The sequence below is a fragment of the Brienomyrus brachyistius genome, chromosome 2 (assembly GCF_023856365.1).
Source record: "Brienomyrus brachyistius isolate T26 chromosome 2, BBRACH_0.4, whole genome shotgun sequence".
NCBI lineage: Eukaryota > Metazoa > Chordata > Actinopteri > Osteoglossiformes > Mormyridae > Brienomyrus > Brienomyrus brachyistius.
In genome coordinates, this window is record NC_064534.1 from 21288103 (window position 1) to 21308802 (window position 20700).

General features: G+C 50.5%; 1 protein-coding gene across 4 annotated transcripts in view; it reads left to right on the forward strand.

Annotated features, from left to right (window-relative positions):
* LOC125717921 (autism susceptibility gene 2 protein-like) overlaps nucleotides 1–20700 on the forward strand; it is a 150316-nt gene that overhangs the window by 78303 nt on the left and 51313 nt on the right. For all 4 annotated transcript variants that reach the window (XM_048991312.1, XM_048991305.1, XM_048991298.1 and 1 more), the window contains exon 4: nucleotides 3821–3850. In XM_048991312.1, the coding sequence (XP_048847269.1) occupies nucleotides 3821–3850 (30 nt within the window). The remainder of the gene's footprint in view (nucleotides 1–3820; nucleotides 3851–20700) is intronic.

The following is a 20700-nucleotide window of genomic DNA, read 5'->3' on the forward strand; positions in this document are numbered from 1 at the left end:
CTCTCAGGTATTACTCAATGGTGTTACTCTCTGGTGTTTCACCTCTGATGTTACTCTCTGGTGTTACTCCCCCAGTGTTACAACATTAGGGTTATTACCATGATATTTCAGTAATCTTTCTCTGTTATAGGAAACAAAACTTAGTGTTGCAATTTTACAGTTCATTTTCAAGATTATTTAGTATATCTTAATAAATAAGCCTGTTTACTGTGGCTGGTTTTTGCATGAGCTGTACATGCAGTCTTCAAGCTAATCATAATCATTTTTGTCCTTGCTGTCAGACTCACTCATAGACATGGCATCTTTGTGAGAAATTTAACAAACATGACCGAGGAGGAAATAATCAAACAATAACTGTTCACCAAAAGATATTCATCTTCCGCCGTATGGAATTATTTTGTATAGTCCACAGAGACGATATTGAACAAAAACAAGTGATTTGTCAGCCTTGCTGTGTGTTGGCACAACTGGAGTCAACATCACCAACTTATTTGACTGACTCTGTTGCTAGATAATAATATTATAATAATAACTCTCTCTTTGCTTTATAATTGTCACAATATTTATTGAAAAAAAATGACATTGCAATATTTTATTATTATAATTATATTTCCAAGATCATGTAGCCCTAGGTGTAGCCCCTGACATTACTCCTAGGTGTTACTGCCCTGGCTTTAGTTTCGGGTGTTACTCTCTGGTGTTCCTCCCTCAGTGTTACACCCCCAGTGTTACTCCTTGATGTTATAGCTCTGGCAATACACCCTTGGCGTTGCTCTCAGATGTCACTCCCCCAGAGTTACTCCTGGGTGTTATTCTCTGGTGTTCCTCCCTCAGTGTTACACCCCCAGTGTTACTCCCCCCAGAGTTACTCTCAGGTGTTATTCTCCCAGAGTTACTCTTGGATGCCCTGGTGTTTCTCTTAGTTGTTAATGTTAAAGCTTGTTACTGGTCTGAGCGGATTTTTCAGGTTCTTCTGTTGACCCGGTTGACACAGATTCAATAACAACACTGACTTTAATCTCAGCATTACCTCAAAATGCACTTCGATATTTTATTAAAACATTCTAACGAAAGTATTATATAACAACAGAAGATTTTGTTGCAGCAGCAGTCTGTCATCTTGTGTGAGGCAGTTTCAGTGACCGTGCAGCCCTGGTTTTGTAACATTTCCATGTTTACACAGAGGAATAAGAGATGGATAACTCCCACAAGTCTGTGAATTCTGTTCAGAAGAAGTTGGAGGCGAGCCCAAATGGCTGTCTGGCTTTTCTCATAGATGATCCAGGGCAGTTCTGCTGCCTAACCCCTCTCCCACAGAACAGGCAGAGGGAGATGGCAGTGGAGGGTAGAGCGGCAATGACACCCATCCTGTTTGGTTTGGGCATGATTCAGCCCCAGGGCAGGCGATGGTGGCATTATCTGCTAAGCGGAGTCCAACACTGTGGTGAATTTGGGCTGTTAGCAGTGAGAGGATTGCCTGACCATGTCATCAGAGTGTCAGAGCCGTGTAAGGCGTCCAGCGTCCCTTGGTGTCCTCCCCCAAAATCCGGGGTTGCCCCAGGCTTGCAGTAAACCCAGAGGAGTAGGTGCCAGGTCCCGGCTCTGTGTGTCACTGCTCTTCAGCATGTTGGCATCAGCATGGCACCTGCCATGCCCCCCCCCCCCCCCCCCCCCCCCCCGTGGGCTGCAGGATCATTTCCTCTGTTGGTGTCCTCATATTTATCTGCTTGCCTGCAGTCTCCAAGCACTGGGGGCTTCATCCCCATCGGGGATGGGGCCACGTCACCCTGCCCACCAGCTCCCACAGCACTCTTAAGATCTCAGCTCCGCTTCCCGCCCCCATTGTCTCCCCATGTTCTCGCCCACCCTCATCCCCAACTCCACCCTGCCCGCACACCTCCCTCACTGAGTCCTGGGTATATCCTTCAGTCTGCTTTTCGCCGTGTTAACCCACGAAAGCTGGCCTAATCTCGACATTATACCTGGGTTCTTACCAAGTCGTCTCAAGACCTGTTACAGGCAGCAGTGAGCATCTCCAGGTGCTAAGCTCGCAGCCACAGCTAGGAGCTTCTCTCAGCCGCCTTCCCGATGGTGTGTTTTGGAGAGAGAGAGAGACCTTCTGCTGACTGCTGATGTGACGAACAGTGTCTGCCTTCGTTTGCTGAACGCTAATGAAGGCCTTGTGACAGTTAGTGTTTATTTAACTAACGTTTCTCAGACTTCTATGGTGGTGTCTGAATAAATGTTCTCACGTTCCTACACACGCTCGACATGTCCGTCCTGGAACTGGGCGTGGACTCGCCTGATCGAACCAGAAATGAAATTTTCCCTCCGTCCCTCTCCCTTGTCTTTTGTGTGTGTGCTTGTGTTTGGAGGGGACACCTGACATGCTGACCGTCACCTTTTCTCGCGGCACCACGGGGGCATGACGTGGGAGGCTCTGAAACACACCTCCGGCAAAGCGTGCGCACACACACGCACACTCCGGCACAGACAATAACACAGCGCTGAAGAGAGGCTCCCTTGACTTAACACCATCCACTCGCTGGAGAGGTTTCAGTCCTCTGAATGCGAGAGAAAGGATTGCTGGGAAGGGGGGGCTCTTTCTCTAAAGAGGCCCTCGCTCCCAGACTGTAGTGATGATTACACTTGTTACTTAATTGCATGTTTGGACCCACCACGCTCACACGGAGCGGCTCCTGTCTTTTGACCCAGCAACTCCTTTGTGTGCGAGCCTGAATAGGAAACAAAATAAAGGGGTGGAAGGGGGGGGGTGCACTTAAATATGTGGTCTCAGAAGCTTCAGTCGAGGGGACAGAGGGTCTTTCAGGCAGTGCTAATGCTACCCAGCTGAGCCCCGGTGAGGGTCAGACCGAGCAGCCGCTCCTAAGACATCAGTTCGAAAAGCATACGGGATTTTACTTCCCAGGAACTGGGATCTAAACCGGGAGCAAATTGGAGTGTGTCCCACAGGAGCCATTCCGCCAGTGAAGGTTTCCTCTCATATAGAGAGGAATAGAGAGGCGATGTTGCCCCTGTGTAGGAGACTGGGGGGGCCCAGGGACCCCATCCTGAGACCAGTCTTTGTTTAAGTGCCATTTCAGCTGGGTCTCATCTTTCCTGTTCTCTCCTCTTGTTGCCTTGTTCTAAAGTCCTAAGATTGGCCTTGCTGGAAGGCGATCGGAGTCACCTTCTGCCAGGATAATGTGGAAGCCTTAAGTAAAGCACTGGGAATTTTAAAAGACGAGCAAAACTGATGTTTTCGCATATCTTAACAGAAACGTGTCTCTCTGTTGTCACGATACACTCACTGGTTTGATGATAGATTATCTAGGTTCTTAAACAGGTTCTCTGATGGAGTCTTGACTCTTCCCTGTTGGTGATGTATACAGAGGAGGGTGTCTGTATTATCTGAAGAGCAGTGTCACTGCAGGCCATTGTTTAGTCACAATGTGTGTATGTGAGGAGTTTATAACCAGTTCTGAAGTATGTTTTTAAGGTATGAATCTAACATCTGAGCTAATGGTAAATGCTGCCTTTTTACATTGGCATATATGTGTACACAAAGTGGGCTAATTAATAGCTTTAACCAGCTGCTCAAATGCGCCTCGCGTCAGAATGCTACTGTCGACGTCGTGTCCATTGAAATGCTCCGCTAACGATCACCGCGTGTCACTTTGAACCGCGGCTCTCGGCGACACTCCCGCACATCCGCCGCCAGAGCTGTCACAGAATCGGGCCATCGGCACGGCAACATCTGTTCCCGTAATGAGGAGCAAAATGAATAATTCTTTGTGTTTTTCCTCTTTTTTTGTTGCAGTGTGACAGCGAGAGTGACATCGATGACAAGGTAAGGCTTTGCTCTTTTCCCATCCGTGTGTGGAGCTCTGCTGTATTTGCGTGTGTTTTTTTTCCCTCTTTAGCTGTTGGTATGACAAGACTCTGGCAGACTAGTAGATTTTTATAGTTCCTCTCATTTGCATCTGGGATAAGCGGGATTCTGGGAGGTGGAGGGAGGGGGGCACAGACGTGCATCTGGAAGTTTCTCCTACTTGGGAGCGCAGTTCCAGCGATGGCAGGACGGCGGGATGGTTGGCATCACATGCGAGACTCGTGTCGAAGTCGCTGCTGACGGTTTTAGTATGGCCCATGCCGCATTAGGAAACGCTGTCACGTCGCCCCCCCCCTGCCAGCCCCCATCTCCTGTGATCTGCACCATCCCCACCATGTGACCGCAGGTGTGTCACCCCACCACCAAATGTAATTTAAAACGCAGGTGGGGAAAGTATGAGCCCCGTCTGGCATAACGGCATTCCATGCCCAAACCCCCCCCATCCCCCACACCAGCCAATCTAGATCAGCATTTATCGCATGCAAGCGAGTGGGTGGACTTGCAGGTTAATTTCATACACTATAAAGATAATTTACCTGAATCAGTTACAGCTCATCTTATCTCCTGGAGCCAGGCTCCAGTCCTCATCACCGGAATACTAATTAAGGCTGAACTGATTCGATCCCCCCCTGCCTTTTTTTGGTGGTGAATGAAATAACAGCCAGTCAGCCTCTGTAAGGAAAAGTCACAGAAATGAGCTGGGGAAATTCCAGGCATCCGGGACCCAGTGACCCGGTGGCACAAATGAAGAGACGTCTCGCGCATCCGGTGAACGAGACTCTCAGTCGAAATCGATATCCCATACTTTTAATTCGCGTCGTTTCTGGCCACTGACAATGTGAGATGTAGCACCTAAAATCAGGATCCGGAAGCAGTAGATCTGACGTGGGTTTCAATATCTGCGAAGGCGGCCTGTCTCGAGAGCGTCCTGGAGAATGAAAGTGAGACAAGGAGATCGAGGGAGCGAATGATTAATATGTGACTAGGGGCACTGCATGAGGTATGAGATACAAACTGAAACTAAAGTTTCACCTACATTAATTCCCATACAGTGCAATTGAAAGTAGAAGCTTGTAAATGGCTGACAAGGATGATTTGTGTTTGACAAGTTTACCTTTCAGTTCTTTGGAAATGTTTTTATCTCCGCGGTGAAAAATGTGCCCATTTGCATGTTGTAGCGCTGAAGCCAGTGAGCCGTTATCTCTGGTGAATCCAGAGAAGCTCATACCCGTTCAATATCGTTGGAAGTCAATTTAAATAGGCTGTTATTTAAGGGAGGCTCTCAGTCAAGTGTGGGAGATGTGACTGAAATGGTAGCTGGTTTGTGGGAGAAGGACCAATCACGTGCCGTTGTAGGAGAAAGGATGTGCTGAGGTTAGAGACTGTGGGAAGTTCTTAGAACATCCTGTACAAAGCAAGGTAAAGTCAGTGAGGCACCGTAATGTACATTTATGGGGAATTTCCGTTCACAGCTTCCAGAACAAGAGCTGGTGGTGTGATGGGGGGGGGGAGGGGTGTCAGGTTGAAGATATTTCTCAATCATAGCTGTCAAGGAGTTCATCTGTCTCTTCATTATGTAATCATCTGCAAGCAGAGTGATGTGTGATATGTCTGTGAGGAAGACGCCTACTCTGCTGAAGCCTCGGACTGGCAGTGTGATGTCTTTACGTGTCCAGCGTCTTTGAGAGAGGGCCGGCTGCTCTTTTGAATGCATCAGTTGGGTGATGCATTCGTTTATTTAGGGTTCAGAGCCTGATGAATAAACTTGTGATGTTTGTTACCTGCGCAAAAAGGAGGGAAACCTTGGATCTATCTTGACATGTCAAGCCACAGAAAATTTCCAATCGGGACCTTGGGGGAGTCTGGGGGCAGGATGGGGTTGTGGGGGGGGGGGGTGAAGGTGGCAGGACCCGCACTCGTGATAGTTCTGGTAACGGGCTTAGGTAAGGTGATCTCTTGCGACTCCTTGGGCTTCGTGGAACCCATGAAGATGCCACACGGCGATGGGTACAGTACACGTCATGTTAAAAAACGGATAAAATAAACATGACGGGAAAATAGCAGCATTCAGACATCAGACACCTGTTTATCCATCGTTACTAACTGTTAATAGGAAAACAGATGCGGTGTCCATCTTTGTTCTCAAAGCGACGGTAACATTCTACACATTACATCACCAACCGCCCGCACGCTCTCTATGCCAGATTTCCTCGCTGAAAGCGTTCCAGCCAGGTGTGCCTGTCAGGCCCTATCAGCTGCACTTATTCAAATGAAGGAGTATTTCACACTTGTCTGCGTAGTGACACGTCACGGCACCTCAAAGATGCCGGCACTAGCTCTATGACAGTGTTTCTCAATGTTTCCTCAGGGACCAACAGTTAGTCCATGTTTTTGCTCCCAGCAAGCTCCATGCCAGATAGTTCACATTTTTGCTCCCTCTCAGCTCACTGTCGGAGGGAGCAGACTGTGCTCACACTGCTCTGTGAAGCCGTTCTCCCCACCCGGAATCAGAATTTTGTCACTCTTAAGTTAAGTTAAATCCAGATCTTTCACACATGGTACATTTCGATGGAAGGAATGTGGCGAGATAAAACAGGTGTACATTTCCCGTCCACATGATCTCATATCACTGAGCTAACAGCGAAAAAACTTCAAGCTAGAATCGTCGTGACATTGGTCTGGTCTTCTCAGATGTTCTCCATTAATAGGTTTATAGAGTCGGCTTTGAGTTTGCGCCATTAAAATGTCGGCTGGGGTGCAGACTCGCATAAAACGAACTCAATTAGCCTGGGAGCAGTCGGCTGCCGCTCTCTGACGGCTCACTCCCTGCAGCGGATGTCTATAAACGGTTATAAATCCCTCAACGGCCTGACAGAGGAGCTTCTTGCTTTCTCTCTGCTTGTCGTAGTGCTTTTTCAGGCACATCCTAGATGCCCCGAGCTTTCTGGCTCCATAATCTCCACACAAAATCACACATGCTCCCTATCCACCGCGGGACGTCCGTGGGCTTCCTCACATGGCCTGATTTCCTCTTGTTACCGTTTTATTTTTTACTAGCGGGTTTTGGGTCCATCCCGTTACTCTGCTCATTCCATCATGGCCCACGTGAGACATCGATGTTCCCACTTATCGTGCTGAAGCACGGTTCAAATACCGCAATTTCCTCTCATTGGAGAGTTTGGAGACGGCCCCCTCCCTCTGTCTGGAGGGCCCTCTTTGAGTGCCACTCGTCTCCCTGCTGCCTTCTTCCCTGCCTCTGCGTCAGACCCACATTTCTCATGTCTATCTGAAGCGTCTCTCTCTCCGCTCTCCTCTGAAAAGCCCACATCCCCCATTAAGTAGCCTATTCTTTCTTTTTTTAAAGCAATCCCGGTTTCCCCGGCAGACCATGATGTCGTAAGTTTGACGCAGTTTAGCTCCAGTGGCGCTCTCATCCTTGCAGGATTTGGTTGTTGCAGTTGATCCTATTGAGACACAGTCTACTGCGAGAGGCCATGTCCATCACCCCCCCCCCCCCCCCCCCCCCCGCACCCTTTCATTGATGTATGAATTCCTGCCATCCTTCAGTGGAGGCTTGGCATGCAGACGAGACCCTGAACGAACATCATCCTGTGAGGTGGAAACAGGTAGGAATTTGGAGTTTTAATGCAATCCCATCTCAGCTCCCCCCAGTCACCCTAAATGTAGACAGTATCCATCCCCCATCATAACATATTAGTCATGTTCTCTCCTATGTATTTTTTATGGGGAGTGGGGGGAGGGTCGGGGGTTGCAATGGCTGACCTTTGTGTGTGATCATCTGCCCTCAGCTTTTAATGACATTAGCTGTACTGCACATATGCTGCCCCCCCCTAATTTTTAACTAGCTTGTAGCTGGTATTCCCTTATTCCCTTAAGCCTTAGAGGGGGCGGGATTGGACCTTCGCTGGGGAATTTAAGGGAACAGCCACACTAAAGCAAAAAATATCCAGCGTGCAAAAATGGGCATGACTAGATAATACACTATACTACAGTATCTCTGTATACCACAGTAGCTTGGGTACACTCTGATATCTTCATTAAGCTAATCAGCACTGCGTTTGGCAGTATCATACAGCAAAAAGCGTGAGAAGATGCATGTAGATAGTGATGTGTTATAAACTGGGATTGACTGGTACGCATTAGTGGTATTTAGGGTCAAATGCACTGGTAATGTCTTGTCATGACAGCATAAATGGGAATTTACTTTGTTACCGGAATTGAATTTTCTGCTTGTTGTGTTGAGTAGCTGGAATGGCACTGAATGACTAGTGAGAGCATACCTTAATTCCGGAGGATTCTGCCTGGGATTTTAAACTCATAGGATCATCTTTCCATCCTATGAGTTTTCTTCTATGATCAGACCCTTCTTCAGCCGGTGATCAGGCCAGTCCTTCGAATGCTGAATGAATTTGGTTTATTTTTCCATCTGGAAAGCTCCGTCTTCGCAGAGGGCGGACATGGCAGGAGGTCTTTGGGACAGTGGGGGACAGGATTGGGGCCTGAATTTTATTTTTTTTTTCTCAGCAAAGGTACCCAGCGTTGAAATCGCACCATAAACTCCGGGGATAACGGCGGCCACCAGGGGCAGGATCCCACCGAGCCTGACAGGCCGGTGACATCAGCGTCACCTCTCGTGTGACGCTGCGGGAGGCCCTCCCGGACCCACTGTGCCAGCTAAATTGTGCTCTGTCTGTAAAGGTCACGCTTGCACGGTGTGCTGTACAAACACTCAGCGTGATTACGCCGTGCTGCTGGCTTGCTTCTGCCAGGCGCTTTCCTTCCCGGTGTGATGGCGTGGAATGCCATTCACTTAGAGAACAAAAACATCACCGAGAGTTTCCTCACGCTGGCCACGCGTCTGTGCCCCGCGTCTGTGCCCCGCGTCTGTGCCCCATTCTGATGCCCCCTCAGGCTGGATTAAGCACAGCTCAGCCTATTCCGGGCCTTCTCGTCGGTTGCTCGCCCGTAACGGGGAACGTACAAGCCTGTTACCTAATCCAGTCTTTCTCTGCGGCTTTAAGTGCCTGCCTAGTGTGTTCCATATTTCTCCATCGTTTCGGTCAGCTGTGACTTTCTTTTTCACCACGAGGAGATTTTATTTCATTTTTTTGACTTCCACACAAAGATTCTCTGTTCTGGCCGTGACACTGAAGGTAGCCTGCTCATTCCCTGAGCCATAATGGTGTCCACACCGTTCTTTTCATTACAGTTAGTGTTTGAATTACAAGCCAAGCACTATAAACATTTTTCCACATCAGTAATAAAAGTGAAATTGAGTCCATATTGCTCGCAGATGTCATTCAACAACAATAATTGTTTTTAGTACGAGACTCTGCGCGCCTCTGATCCTGCATTAGCATGAGAGCTAAGTGTCTGCAGTGGAGACTATTGGCATTGGCATGTCATCTCCGCAGAGGTCAGCAGTCTATCCTCACCGTTTCTCGGGGGGCGGGACATGACGGCTCACGTGGCGGGTGTCTAAAGAAGGCCAGAACCTCACAGAGACAGGATGAGTAAGTCCAGCCCCCAGAAAGTCTTTTTAACCTTTGTCAGCGAGGACTTTAAAATAAAGAGTTGCCCACCCCCACTCGCCACTGTTAATGGGAAAATAAACATATATTAGTCAGGAAAAACAACCCTATAATTAGTTAAGGGTATCATGTGATTTAGCTTTTTTGTTTCCGCAAAGACCTTTGCTTGGATTTAACCTGTTTTTATGTCTTTCTCACAACCTGACAAATCGTTTCGGATCGGCACCAGTGAGGCCTGAAATAGAATTCATGTTAATCCACGTTTATGGGCCTGACCCGGATCTCGTTCCCAGAAACCAGAGTCACAAGCAGCGCTATGCGGGAATGGGACCAGAACCTACAGTACGGGCCGTCCTGTTCCCCCCGGCCTCCTGCAGGTGGCGCTGTGAGCGGCCGAAAACGACCTACAAACCTTTCTTAACGGTCCTTAAACGTTCAGCATTGGACAACCACGAAGTGGGATTTGGCGTCCAAACCTCAGGGAGAACAGGGGGCCCCTGCGTCGCCTGGCGTCCGGGAGGGGACTTTCCATGGCGCTGCGTGTGATGTGGGGAGCGTATGTCTGCGGGAGTGCAAGGCCTGCCTCCTGGGGGGGTGGGGCAGGGGGCCAAGACACACCAGCTCAGCTGGTTCCGATTAGGCTGAAACGTGCGGCTAAGCTCCTTTGCAAAGAGGCCATCTTTGATCTCCTGGGGCTTGGGGGGGGAGATTACAGGAAAAAACAATTATTGTATCAAAGGGGTACATAAAGTTTTATTACGTTTGAGAGGCGGAGGGTTGCGAGCGGGACACATCTCGTTGGGCTTGTCGTTCATGGGATTAGGCCGCAGTTTTGGGAGCTACTCTGTCTGTGCCCCTTTTTTTGAGTTATGCTTTCCCAGGGCATGCTGGTCATTCCCGTTGGCCATGTTTATTGGGGCTCTAAGTCAGGCTGTGCGATGGCTGCTGTCCCCTTTAAAGGGAATTGATGTCACTTCCTGTCTGGAAGTGGGCAGGGGTTTTAAATTTATTATGAAATGAAATGATGCCTCTTTTGCTACTTGCTCATGTACCGGTATACAGGAATGCTGCTTGTCACATATCCCATCATGCTCTCCATTGACATACACCCAGCTGAGGGTGAAGCTTGCTGACCATTTATCCGGCACCCCTGGAGCATTTTGGGGAGTTTCAGGGTTTTGCCTTTAGGGCAGCTAAGAGCAGCTTTTAGCGCTGCTCCAGCCCTTCTTGTTTGCATAGGGGTGGCAGTTAGCTGTATAGCAGTGCTGAAGATAGAAGTGCAGCTAAGCGAATGGTGCTCTTGCCTGTAGGGCGCTGTGGATTTGGCTGTTGTTCTGGCAGCCGTCTGCCTTCCTGCTGCTCCCACAGGTAGGTTCCACAGCCTCCCATTAAATGAGATTCACTTCATTAGCTCAGACCTGCTGCGGCCCGGGCGTCCGTGGTGATGTCAGGGGAGGGGAGCTCGATGCCGCTGGCCCGGCGCTGCGGGGAGAGAGAGCATGCAGAGCGGGCATCTGGTGGGCGTGTGCCCATCATCTGGGCCACTGAGGCGGCAGGCAAAACTGCGGGGTGTGCGCGTTTGCGGGCCCGGCGCCGCTCCGTTTATGCCCGGGCGGGGGGGCTGCAGGCAACGGTGCTGTGGGTCGCACACCCACGCCCACTGTCTCGCCAGGTGCCGTGGCAGAGCTGCACACTCATCCCTCCTCTCCTCCTTAGCCCAGGATGGTGACGCCCTTTCCTGGCGTCTCACTGGAAATCTAAACCAGGAAGCCCCCCGTGACATTTCAGTTCCCTTTTGTGAATTTTGGAGAAACCTTGGATCAACCCCAACGGGACTGATGATGCAACAGCGAGGATTGATGGTGCTAGAAACGACAGCGGCTGCGGATGACAGGACGTGCTGTCATGAGGGGGGTGCTCCCAGGGACATGCCCCCCACTGGCACGCGGAACGCAGCCGCGTCACGTCAGCAGGCTTTTATGGCTCGTTAATATTTAGCGCGCGTTTAGCCTCTCGCCTATTCCCTGTGCCCCGCGCTTCAGGTGGCCAATCAATAATTCAGCTGAGAGGATGGACTCCTCGCCGACTGCCTCCCCCCCCACTAGGCTCCCTGATGAAGGCAGGCTTGTTTAAGAACGTGGCTTGATTATAACGTTTTTATATGTCCCTCCTCCCAGTAGCGGCGGCTTCCGTTTGTGAGTTTCCTGCTCAGCTGGGAGGCGGGGCTAGGGCCTGGGAGGCACTAAAGTGGCACAGATCACTGCTGCGGGGGTGAAAATGACGGCTGAAAGGGGGGCCGGGGAGTGTGGAGCTCTCAGCGCCCACCTCCCTAACTGACGGTAACGGCTCCACGCTGGAAAGATCATCTTGGTTTCTGATGAATAAATGAGTAAGAGATGTTGTGGAGGCTGGGATGGGATTATGGCTGCCCAAGGGTGGAGAGACCCCCCCATCGGTCTGCCGTTGACGGAGAGAGCACTTTGATCATTGTGCCGTCTGAAGATCTGTCCCACATCTGTACAGGCAACGCCGGCTGTAATCTGCCAAGAAACATTTTAATGGAGGTTGGATTATAACGTGAAGACGGGGCTCCAGATGGCAGCCGGGCCCGCCTGCGGTTGGGGGGGGTTTAACCGCTTTTTTATTGGAAAAATATGGGGTGAAAAATTGCGTGGGGCTTATTAGACTTCCCGCCGTGATGTTGCTCAGCTGGCCAAGCTGTTCGCTGTGGCTCCTGTCCAAACATGCCTCCATAAATTTCCAGGGCCTGCTTTTAAATCTGTGAGATTTCTGCTCGTTAGGTTTGCCCCCCCTCCCCACCCCCAACCAAACACCACCACCACCTCCAGTTTATTTTTCTTTAAGATGCAAGGATGAAAGGAGTGCTTTTACACAGAGGGACCAGGCCTGTGACCGACTTTGGCCCTTAACAACTTAATTCCCACCTGATTTCCTCGGCCCCAACTGACGTGAGGCCGGCCTGCCTAGTTAACAGCGCTCCCCATAACCCTAACCTCCTCACAACCCCCGGGGGGGGGGGGCTGTGGAAATAGAACGGACCCCGTGGGCCATCGGGGCGTCTGGGTTCAGGGAGGTCTGCGCTGTCGTGTTACCTGGGCTCTCATTTGCTCTCCATATCGGTGCCGGAGAGCCGCTGCTCTGGAGTTAGGGACAGGTCCTGTTCATGACAAAGGCCCCTCGACCTCACGCTGCTCCTGGCTGATCTCATCTGCCTGCTGTATCCAGGGTTTCCTCGCTTTCGGATGACATCATAATGGGGCCCAGGATCCTGATCTTAAGGGTGTCTCGTGGTTACATTTTGGCCCCATGCAAAGTGCTGGATGAGGTCTGTAGTTGCCGAACACCATGGCAGCCAGGCCATCCTGCTGACTCATGCTAAACACTTTGCATCTTGTGTCTGCTCTCCCAGAAGCCTTAGTGCTCTGCGATACATGAAACTGCAGTTATTCATTTACACCTCATTCGCTATAACACGCTTCCAAGCACTGTCAGATACATGTACGGCGTATGTGACCGGATACAGCTGTGCTCTCAGTGTCATAGAGACACACACACACACGTTTGTATTCAAATCTTTGTGGGGACTGTCCATTCATTTCTATGGGGAAAACGCGAATCCCAGCAATAGCAACCTTAACCCCTACCCAGCCATACCTTTATCCACTTTTATCGTTTTTTGATTACAGACCCTTGTTCCTCTTGTGGGGACCGAAAACATGGTCCCCACAATGTCAAAATAACAGGTTTTTATCACATTTCCAGGACACCTGGTCCCTACAGTGTAATCTATACATGCCACACACACATGCCTACAGGCTGTAGGTCGCTGGGGCAGATGACACCCCGACTAAGGTTGGCCCTGTTCCCTCTTAACCACCCTCTCCTTCCCTGTATGGCCTTATTTATCACCCCCCCCCCACTACATCCCCTCAGGACGGCTCATCACATGATGGTTGGTCGTCCCCCTGTTTCTGCTTCTCTTGTCACTGAGCCACCACTCTCCTTACCTTCAGACATTCCCTTCACCCCTGGAGAGCTGTGCCATTATGATGGGAATTCTCAGAGGAGACCCCCACCCCCCAGGCACTCGTAGGAGACGGACACCAAAACCGACAGCTTAATGGAGCAATTTGTAGCCGCGTGTGGGAGCGGCGTGCCCATGTGCGCGGCCTGCGGGAGCTCCCCGCGCACGCTGTATTTTTCTTGACGTTCCTCCCTTCTGTCTTCCACTCCGAGGTCGTCGCTCTTTTATTCCCTCTATCTGACGGATAGATGGGGGGGGGGGGGGGGGGGTAGGCTGTGAAATTGAATTGGGCTGTTCCCTGCTGCATGCCAGCCTGCTGAATGTGTGTCTGTCGGCAGAGACAGGCAAATCAGGGCTCCCCGGATGGTTAAAAATGGATGTTCGGGTGTGTGTGTGTGTTGATCATTGATGATGGCTGTGAATGGCTCGAAAAATTGTCCTCAGATCCTCAAACATTCAGGCTAGTGGTCGATTCTCGAGGATACAAGGGGGGATACTGGGGGGGGGGGAGGCCAACATCTCAGAGCCTTCCACAAGAACCGATCCCCCCCACCCCCCAGGACGATATAGCTCCACTCTCTCATTTAGCGCCGGGACCTGTTCGGTTAGCAAAGTCATGCCTCCAGTTCCTCCACCACGCCAGGAATCAAATCGGCGACAGAGTAAGCAGGCGTATGCCCTGGGCAGGGCGTGGCCCTCATCCATTTCTCACTCTGCCTTACATGAGTCACCCCTTGATCCCCCCCGACTTATCGCTGTAACCCGGGAGACCATGGGAATCTCAGTCACCGGTACGGACCAAGCAGGTCGACCTTCCGGTACGATCATCCAAAGGACATCGTGTAGAGCGGGGGGGTTTCTCGGCTAGAGATCCGGATGAGGAGGACGATAAGCGTGAGAAAGAGGGTGAGGAAGAGGTGTGACTGTTCTATCTTTAGATGACCACAGCTGTGATTTCATCAGATATGGATTTATGTGGCTTATGAGAGTTCTCATTGGCTACAGGCATCACTGTCTAACCTGAAGGGCCGATGTGAATTCCGGCTGGATCACTTTTGATGCAGCATTTTCTCCCTGCGTTAGATAGGAAATGTAATTATATACTGAGTACACTGTATTACATCTTTAGTGTTTATTACACCTGTGCATTAATGTAAACAGCTCCTCGGAACCACAAATAATATGAATAGAGACAGAATCACGCAAACGGGTCAGGAGGCTCACTCACTGTGGTGTTAAGCACTGTAGCAGCTAGGATGTGTCATCTGAGCAAGTTTTAATGTGGTCTGATTGTTGGTGCCAGATAATGTAGTTCCAGCATCTCAGAAACACCCCCACTCTCCAGACTATGCAGGATATTTATGTGGGTGAATAACACTTTGTTAACAAGAGACATCAGAAACAAGAAAGTCACAGGTGCAGATATAACAGCTCAGTACGACAGTGGTGGGCAGAAGGTACTAGCTAGGTATACCTCACAAAGTGCGTCCTACCCAGTACTATCTGTACCTAGTAAAGTGGGTCCTACTCGATACTACCTAAGTATACCTTATAAAAGTGGCTCCTACTAAGTACTAGCTAGGTGAACCTAGTCAAGTGGGTCCTAACCAGTACTAGCTAGGTACTAGTACTGAATTAAGTGGGCCCTACCTGGTACTATCTAACTGTAACTAATAAAGTGAGTCATAACCAGTACTAGCTAAGTATAGCTAAAATAGTGGACTCCACCTGGTACTAGCTATTTGTAGCTAATAAAGTGATTCCTACCCGGTACTAGCCAGCTGTAACTAATAAGGTGGGTCCTACCTGGTACTAGTTAGCTGTACCTAATAAAGTGGCCCTTGAGTGGATAATGACTCTGTGCCTGGAAGCATTGATATGGATCACAGAATGATCTCTGTTGCCTTTATTATGATTTCAGAACCCAGTACAGCAGGATCCTCCCTGGATTTCTCTGTATTTAGCCGCTGGTTCTTGTCACCCGGCTCCCAGTAAAAGGCCCAGACAGTTACTACCTTCATTTCCCAAGTCCTGGCAGCTTCACCTTCAGGTCTGGATGGGTCCGTTCCCTGTAAAGAACCCCTGGGGATTGTAATGGGGAGGATGGGGCCCCTATTTTATGTCAGGAGCTGTGGTGCAGCCAAAGCTAACAAGGGTTAGCCAAGGCTAACGAGGCATAGCCATCACCGTCTCAGTCCCGCGATCCTCTGCGCGGGGCCTTCACCGCATTGCCAAAACCGTCTCAGCTTGACGCCATCACACCCTGACGTCTGCATGTCCATCCCCCTTGTGGAATAAGAGAAGGTTTAGCTAGTTTCAGCCCTGCCTGGCAGAGGTGGATTGTCTCTGGGAAAATGAAAAGGTAATGGACATTCTCACCCAGCCGTGACCGCGGCAATATCCCGCCTCACACTGCGCGTCGTTAATGGATTCTGCAGGCCTGATTAAAATGATAGCAGTCTGAACGTAAGGTGAGGCTTTGGAATGGGGTTAGACGGAATTAGGATGAGACACTCGTTATGTTACTCGCTTGTTGTTAAATTGGATCATGTCTCACATTGGGATGAAAAATCTCACAGACCCGCGCGCCGGTCATTCCTGCGTCTGCAGATGTGTGTGTGTTTGAGGTTTCTATCTCTTTGTGGTCTACCAGCCAATCTCTAGAGGGCTGAGGCCTCGGAGGAGGTGGGCTTGTAGGAAATGGGAGGTTTGCTGTGACTGACGTGCTGGGGCTGGGGTGGCGGGGGGGGGGGCAGGGCGGCCGGTTTAACAAGCACTAGATTGTTAGTGACAGGAAGCTACTTCAGCACTTAAAGTACAAGGTTTGATTTAATCACAGACCTGTCATCTGTTATTTGTCTGTTGCAGCTTTAGGTGATCGCCTGCCGACCCCCCTCTCTCCCCACTACCCATACTCTCCCCTCCCCACCCCTCCCCTGTAATGTCTAAATCCTTGATACAAATTGCCTTGCCTCGCTGTCTTGCAGACACCGGGGGGGGGATCTAGCTGGACAGGAAGGGGGGGGGGTGCTTTCAACCGCCTGAGGGCCACTAAACATCATTAATAGTACTGTCAGCGAGCTCACCAGTTGGTTAGTTTCTCATAAATAAGAGATGAATTCCCTCTTTGACTTCATTAATAATGCCTGCTGTAGCAGTTTTGTTGCGTTGTGCTTTAAAGGAGGCGGGGGGGGAAGGGGGCAGCACATGCAACTATGCATTTACTGGTAACGTTGTGAGACAGGCAGGTCCCCAGCCCCAGAGGGAACGGGCTGGGCGGGGCCAGGTACACAGGTGGGCGGGGCCAGGTACACAGGTGGGCGGGGTGAAGTTTCACCAGAGGCATTTTAAATAGACAGACTTTGATTGACAGCATTATTACGCAATAGGTAGAGGGAACCTACTGCTCCTTCATGCTCCCTCCCTACGGGTCAGCAGGAGGCCGGTCCCCTACGTAAAAGCACCGCCTTTTAATCAGGTACAGGCACATGATTATTTTATAATAGCCAGAGTGGTCTCTCGACAGCCGTCCGCTCAACATGAACCTCCCCTTGTCGCTTTGTTCACGACTCGAGGCCCCAGAAAAGGAAAAAAAAGGCCTTTAATCGGCGTGGCAGTCTTCTCCACCCCCCACCCCCCTCTCACGCCCTCAGGGGGCTTCCTGCTGGCCGCCAGCACCCGGCCAGGCCCTTCTTCCCGCATGCCAGGGTGGTTTAGACATCAGGCAGCTCAGCTGGGGGAGAGCAGGAGGCGTCCAAGACATGATGTATGTCTTTCCTGTTCTCGATTAGGGACCTTTAAACCATGATCAGTTGGGATTCGGACTGCACAGCAAATGAAACTCAGATCTCTGTTAAATGCGAAACAGACCGAGAATCCGTTCTCCACGCTACATCATTCAGACAGCGGGGCTCAGCCTGCCGAGCCAGCCAATGAACTCTCCCCGGCAGTACTGCACGGCAGCACGCCATTGGTCGCCCCACGCTCACCCTTATCCGACCTCACTGGTGCCTATATTTGGTAAGACCCACCTGCTGCTGTCTTCTGGAGGTCCCGTCTGGAGCCCCCAGCCAGGGATGGGGGGAATGAGAGGGCAGGGCTCTGTTCTCATGCGAAAGCCCCCAACCCATGACCCCACACCCTCCCGGAAGGCAGTTCACGTCTCCCAAAGGTGCTCACATCTTTCACGTGGCCCGTCTGCTGCCATCTTCATTGTGATTGGCTGCCAGGACAGTGTTGTGCTCAATGATCTAAGGTTCAAGGAAAATAACAAAAAAAACCTATTCTCTCTCTCTCTCTCTCTCTCTCTCTCTCACACACACACACACACACACACACACACACACACTGTTTTGGCAGAGTAAATCGCACTTAATTGTAGTATAAAGCACAGAGTCTCTGTTCCAGCAGATTTGACAAAACTGAGATCAGCCTTTGAGTCTCGCATGAATGCAGGGCTGTAGCCACATGTCAGCCACAAAGAATTATGGGGGATAAGTCCAAATGCAACTTGACATATAATAGTATATAAAGTACAGCTCTGTATGCAGCTCTGTCAGATGCAGTGTCCTTGCATTAGTGCGTAAGAGGCTGGGCTCCTTATGGTAATAAACGGGTATTAGAGACCCTTTGTGGTGCAGTGTTGCAGTGTACGATTTACCTGACAGCAGAAGGCCTATCTGTTGTACCTTGGATTTCTCCATCCTAACTGTTCCATTGAAACATCCAGCTAGACATTAATGGATTTAATTTGCCAGAATAACAGCATGAGATGAGATAGATACAATGCATCATGGACGAGCTTCCGCATTCTTCCGGCGTGTGGACCACAGGCTCTCCTGCCTGGCTGGGACTCACCCTCAGCTCTTTGTTTCTTACACACTTATTTTAAATTTTAAAACTTACATTTTTCTATTCCCCGTCCGGCCCCGAGCAGCAGAGTCTGTAATCCGCACCGCAGCGAGTGACCAAATAGCGGTTCTCTGTGACCGTCTCACTCCAGCTAGAGATGAATTTTAATGGCCATCAAATATTGATGGAGGATCCATCAGGTGCTAAGCTTTCTCTGAAGAACGCGGCTGCCTTGGTCCTTTGTATCCCACACCCTCTGAAGACGGACTCCGACGCCCCACGATCATGTGACACACCGACACAGCCCGAGGCCACTGCACCGTGTTTTCATGTCGTCACGACGGTCACTGACGTCCCCTGATGGCCCAGCAGGAGAATCTGACATGGGAGAAACAAGCATCTTAATGGGTTGGAGAGGGAAGGGGGCAGGTAAATAAATAAAGAGGATGCCCGTCTTTGGGGGAGTGGCACGCCTTTCTGAAGCCGGGAGCCTGTGACTGACAGAGGCAGCAGATCCTCAGTGACGTTCTGCAGCACCGTGCTCCTCGTTTGACAGGAAACATCTTCCTCTGTGAGTCGAGAGGTCGGGTGGGGAGAGTCAGGGGAGAGGATGCTTGTCTCTGAGGCACTGGGGGTGTGTGGGATACGCGGTGGCTGTCGTCGTAGGAACGCGGAAGCTGTCCTCCTCACCAGCGTCTTTTCCGGAATGTTCACCTGCCACTCTTCTCCAGTTGTGTTCCCCAACTGAATCTCTCTGTTTAGTCAGCTGCAAATATCTCCACAGGCCGGTTTATCCCGAACCATGTCCCCCCCCCCCCCTCCACCTCACCTCGCCCGCAGCGGCACCCAGAGTCAGATGCAGATCGCCGTGACTCACAGCTAGGATCTCCCTCTAACGACCCGAGTGCCGTCTGTGTTCCTGTAGGACGTAAATCAGAGCTGGGGAGCCCCTCCCATCCCATTCCACTCCACCCCCAAAATAAATCTGAAGTAGAATCACACATGTAGCCTGAAGCACACCCATGTCTGCTCTACATTTCCTTTTCTTAGACTTGGTGCCTAAATTCACCCCCCCCCCCCCTTTTGTTAGTCATTTTGCTGTTATTTTACTTGGGGTAGGTTGGGTCGGGAGGGGTTAGCTTACACCTGATGGATGCAGGTGTGTCAATTAGAGGTGTGCAGCTGCATGAAAGTCACTGTGTCTCTGGGGGGGGGGGTGTGTTCAGGGCCATCAGGTCAACCCCCCCCAACCCTGGGCCTGTGCCTGTGAGGGAGAGGGTCATCCGGGTGCTGTGAAAAGGCCGGATTGGTACCATAACATCGGCCGACACAACATGTTTGAGAAGCAGCTTTTCAATTATTAGCTTAAGGAAACAGCCCCAAGATCTGTTAATAACCACCCCCCCCCTTTAAAAATAGCCCTAGTCACTTCCATATGTGACCCCGCAGGGAAGGGGCGAACGGTATGCTGCGGGGGCCATTAGACCCTCGGCCCAATTTAAGGCTTTGGGTCTCAAGGGAGAGTGGGGGGGCACCTAGAGCCTCCAGCTAGTTAGCATCCACATGTGTGGACCCCCCAAGACTGACACCCACAAGAGAGGGTTTACTGTTACTGAGGAAATAACTTAGCCACCAATTAAAGCTTTAAGACATTAAATAAACCCCCCATTGCTGGTTTTAAGACACCCCAGTTAATGGCTGCCTGCCTTTACGATCCTGCTCTGAGCCGACCACCATTTTGTGAGTAACTCCTTTACGGAGCCGTTCGTGCCCTTGAGGGAGACTTCATATGCTTTACATTTTTACTGTGATCGTTCGGTCTGCGAGCTTGTGAAGTAAATGAAGGCTGATTCTAAAGACGGGAAACGAGAATAAAAAGGAGGGAAAGGTCAAAATCCACAGGAGCAGACATCTTCAAGCCGTGTGATCCTTACACAAGCTGACAGTAATCACACAGTCTGGTTAGACATCTTCTGCAGGCACATTAAACGGGACAGGAGACGTGTGACGTAGCTGGTGCATTTTAACGATTGGGGGGATTTCAGACTCCTTGGACGCCCCCGGGGCCTGTTTGCCACAGGCAGTGCTGTGGGGTGTCCCCAGAGATGCCCACGCATAAATCAGAGCTGCCGCTGTCTTTCCACACAGACAAAGCGCGTCGCATGATTTGTCACAGGACCTGAGGGTGTCCAGCGTGCGTCAATGTGACTGAGGAGCTTCAGTTGTCCTGCTTTGTTCAGAGCGATTTGTGCACTTTTAATTTGCCGGTTTATTTGTCTTCAGACCAGTTAGGTTTAGCCAGCATGGTTCAGCTCAGGCACCTTATTCTTGGAGGCGGTTCTGGTCTCTTAAAGGGCCAG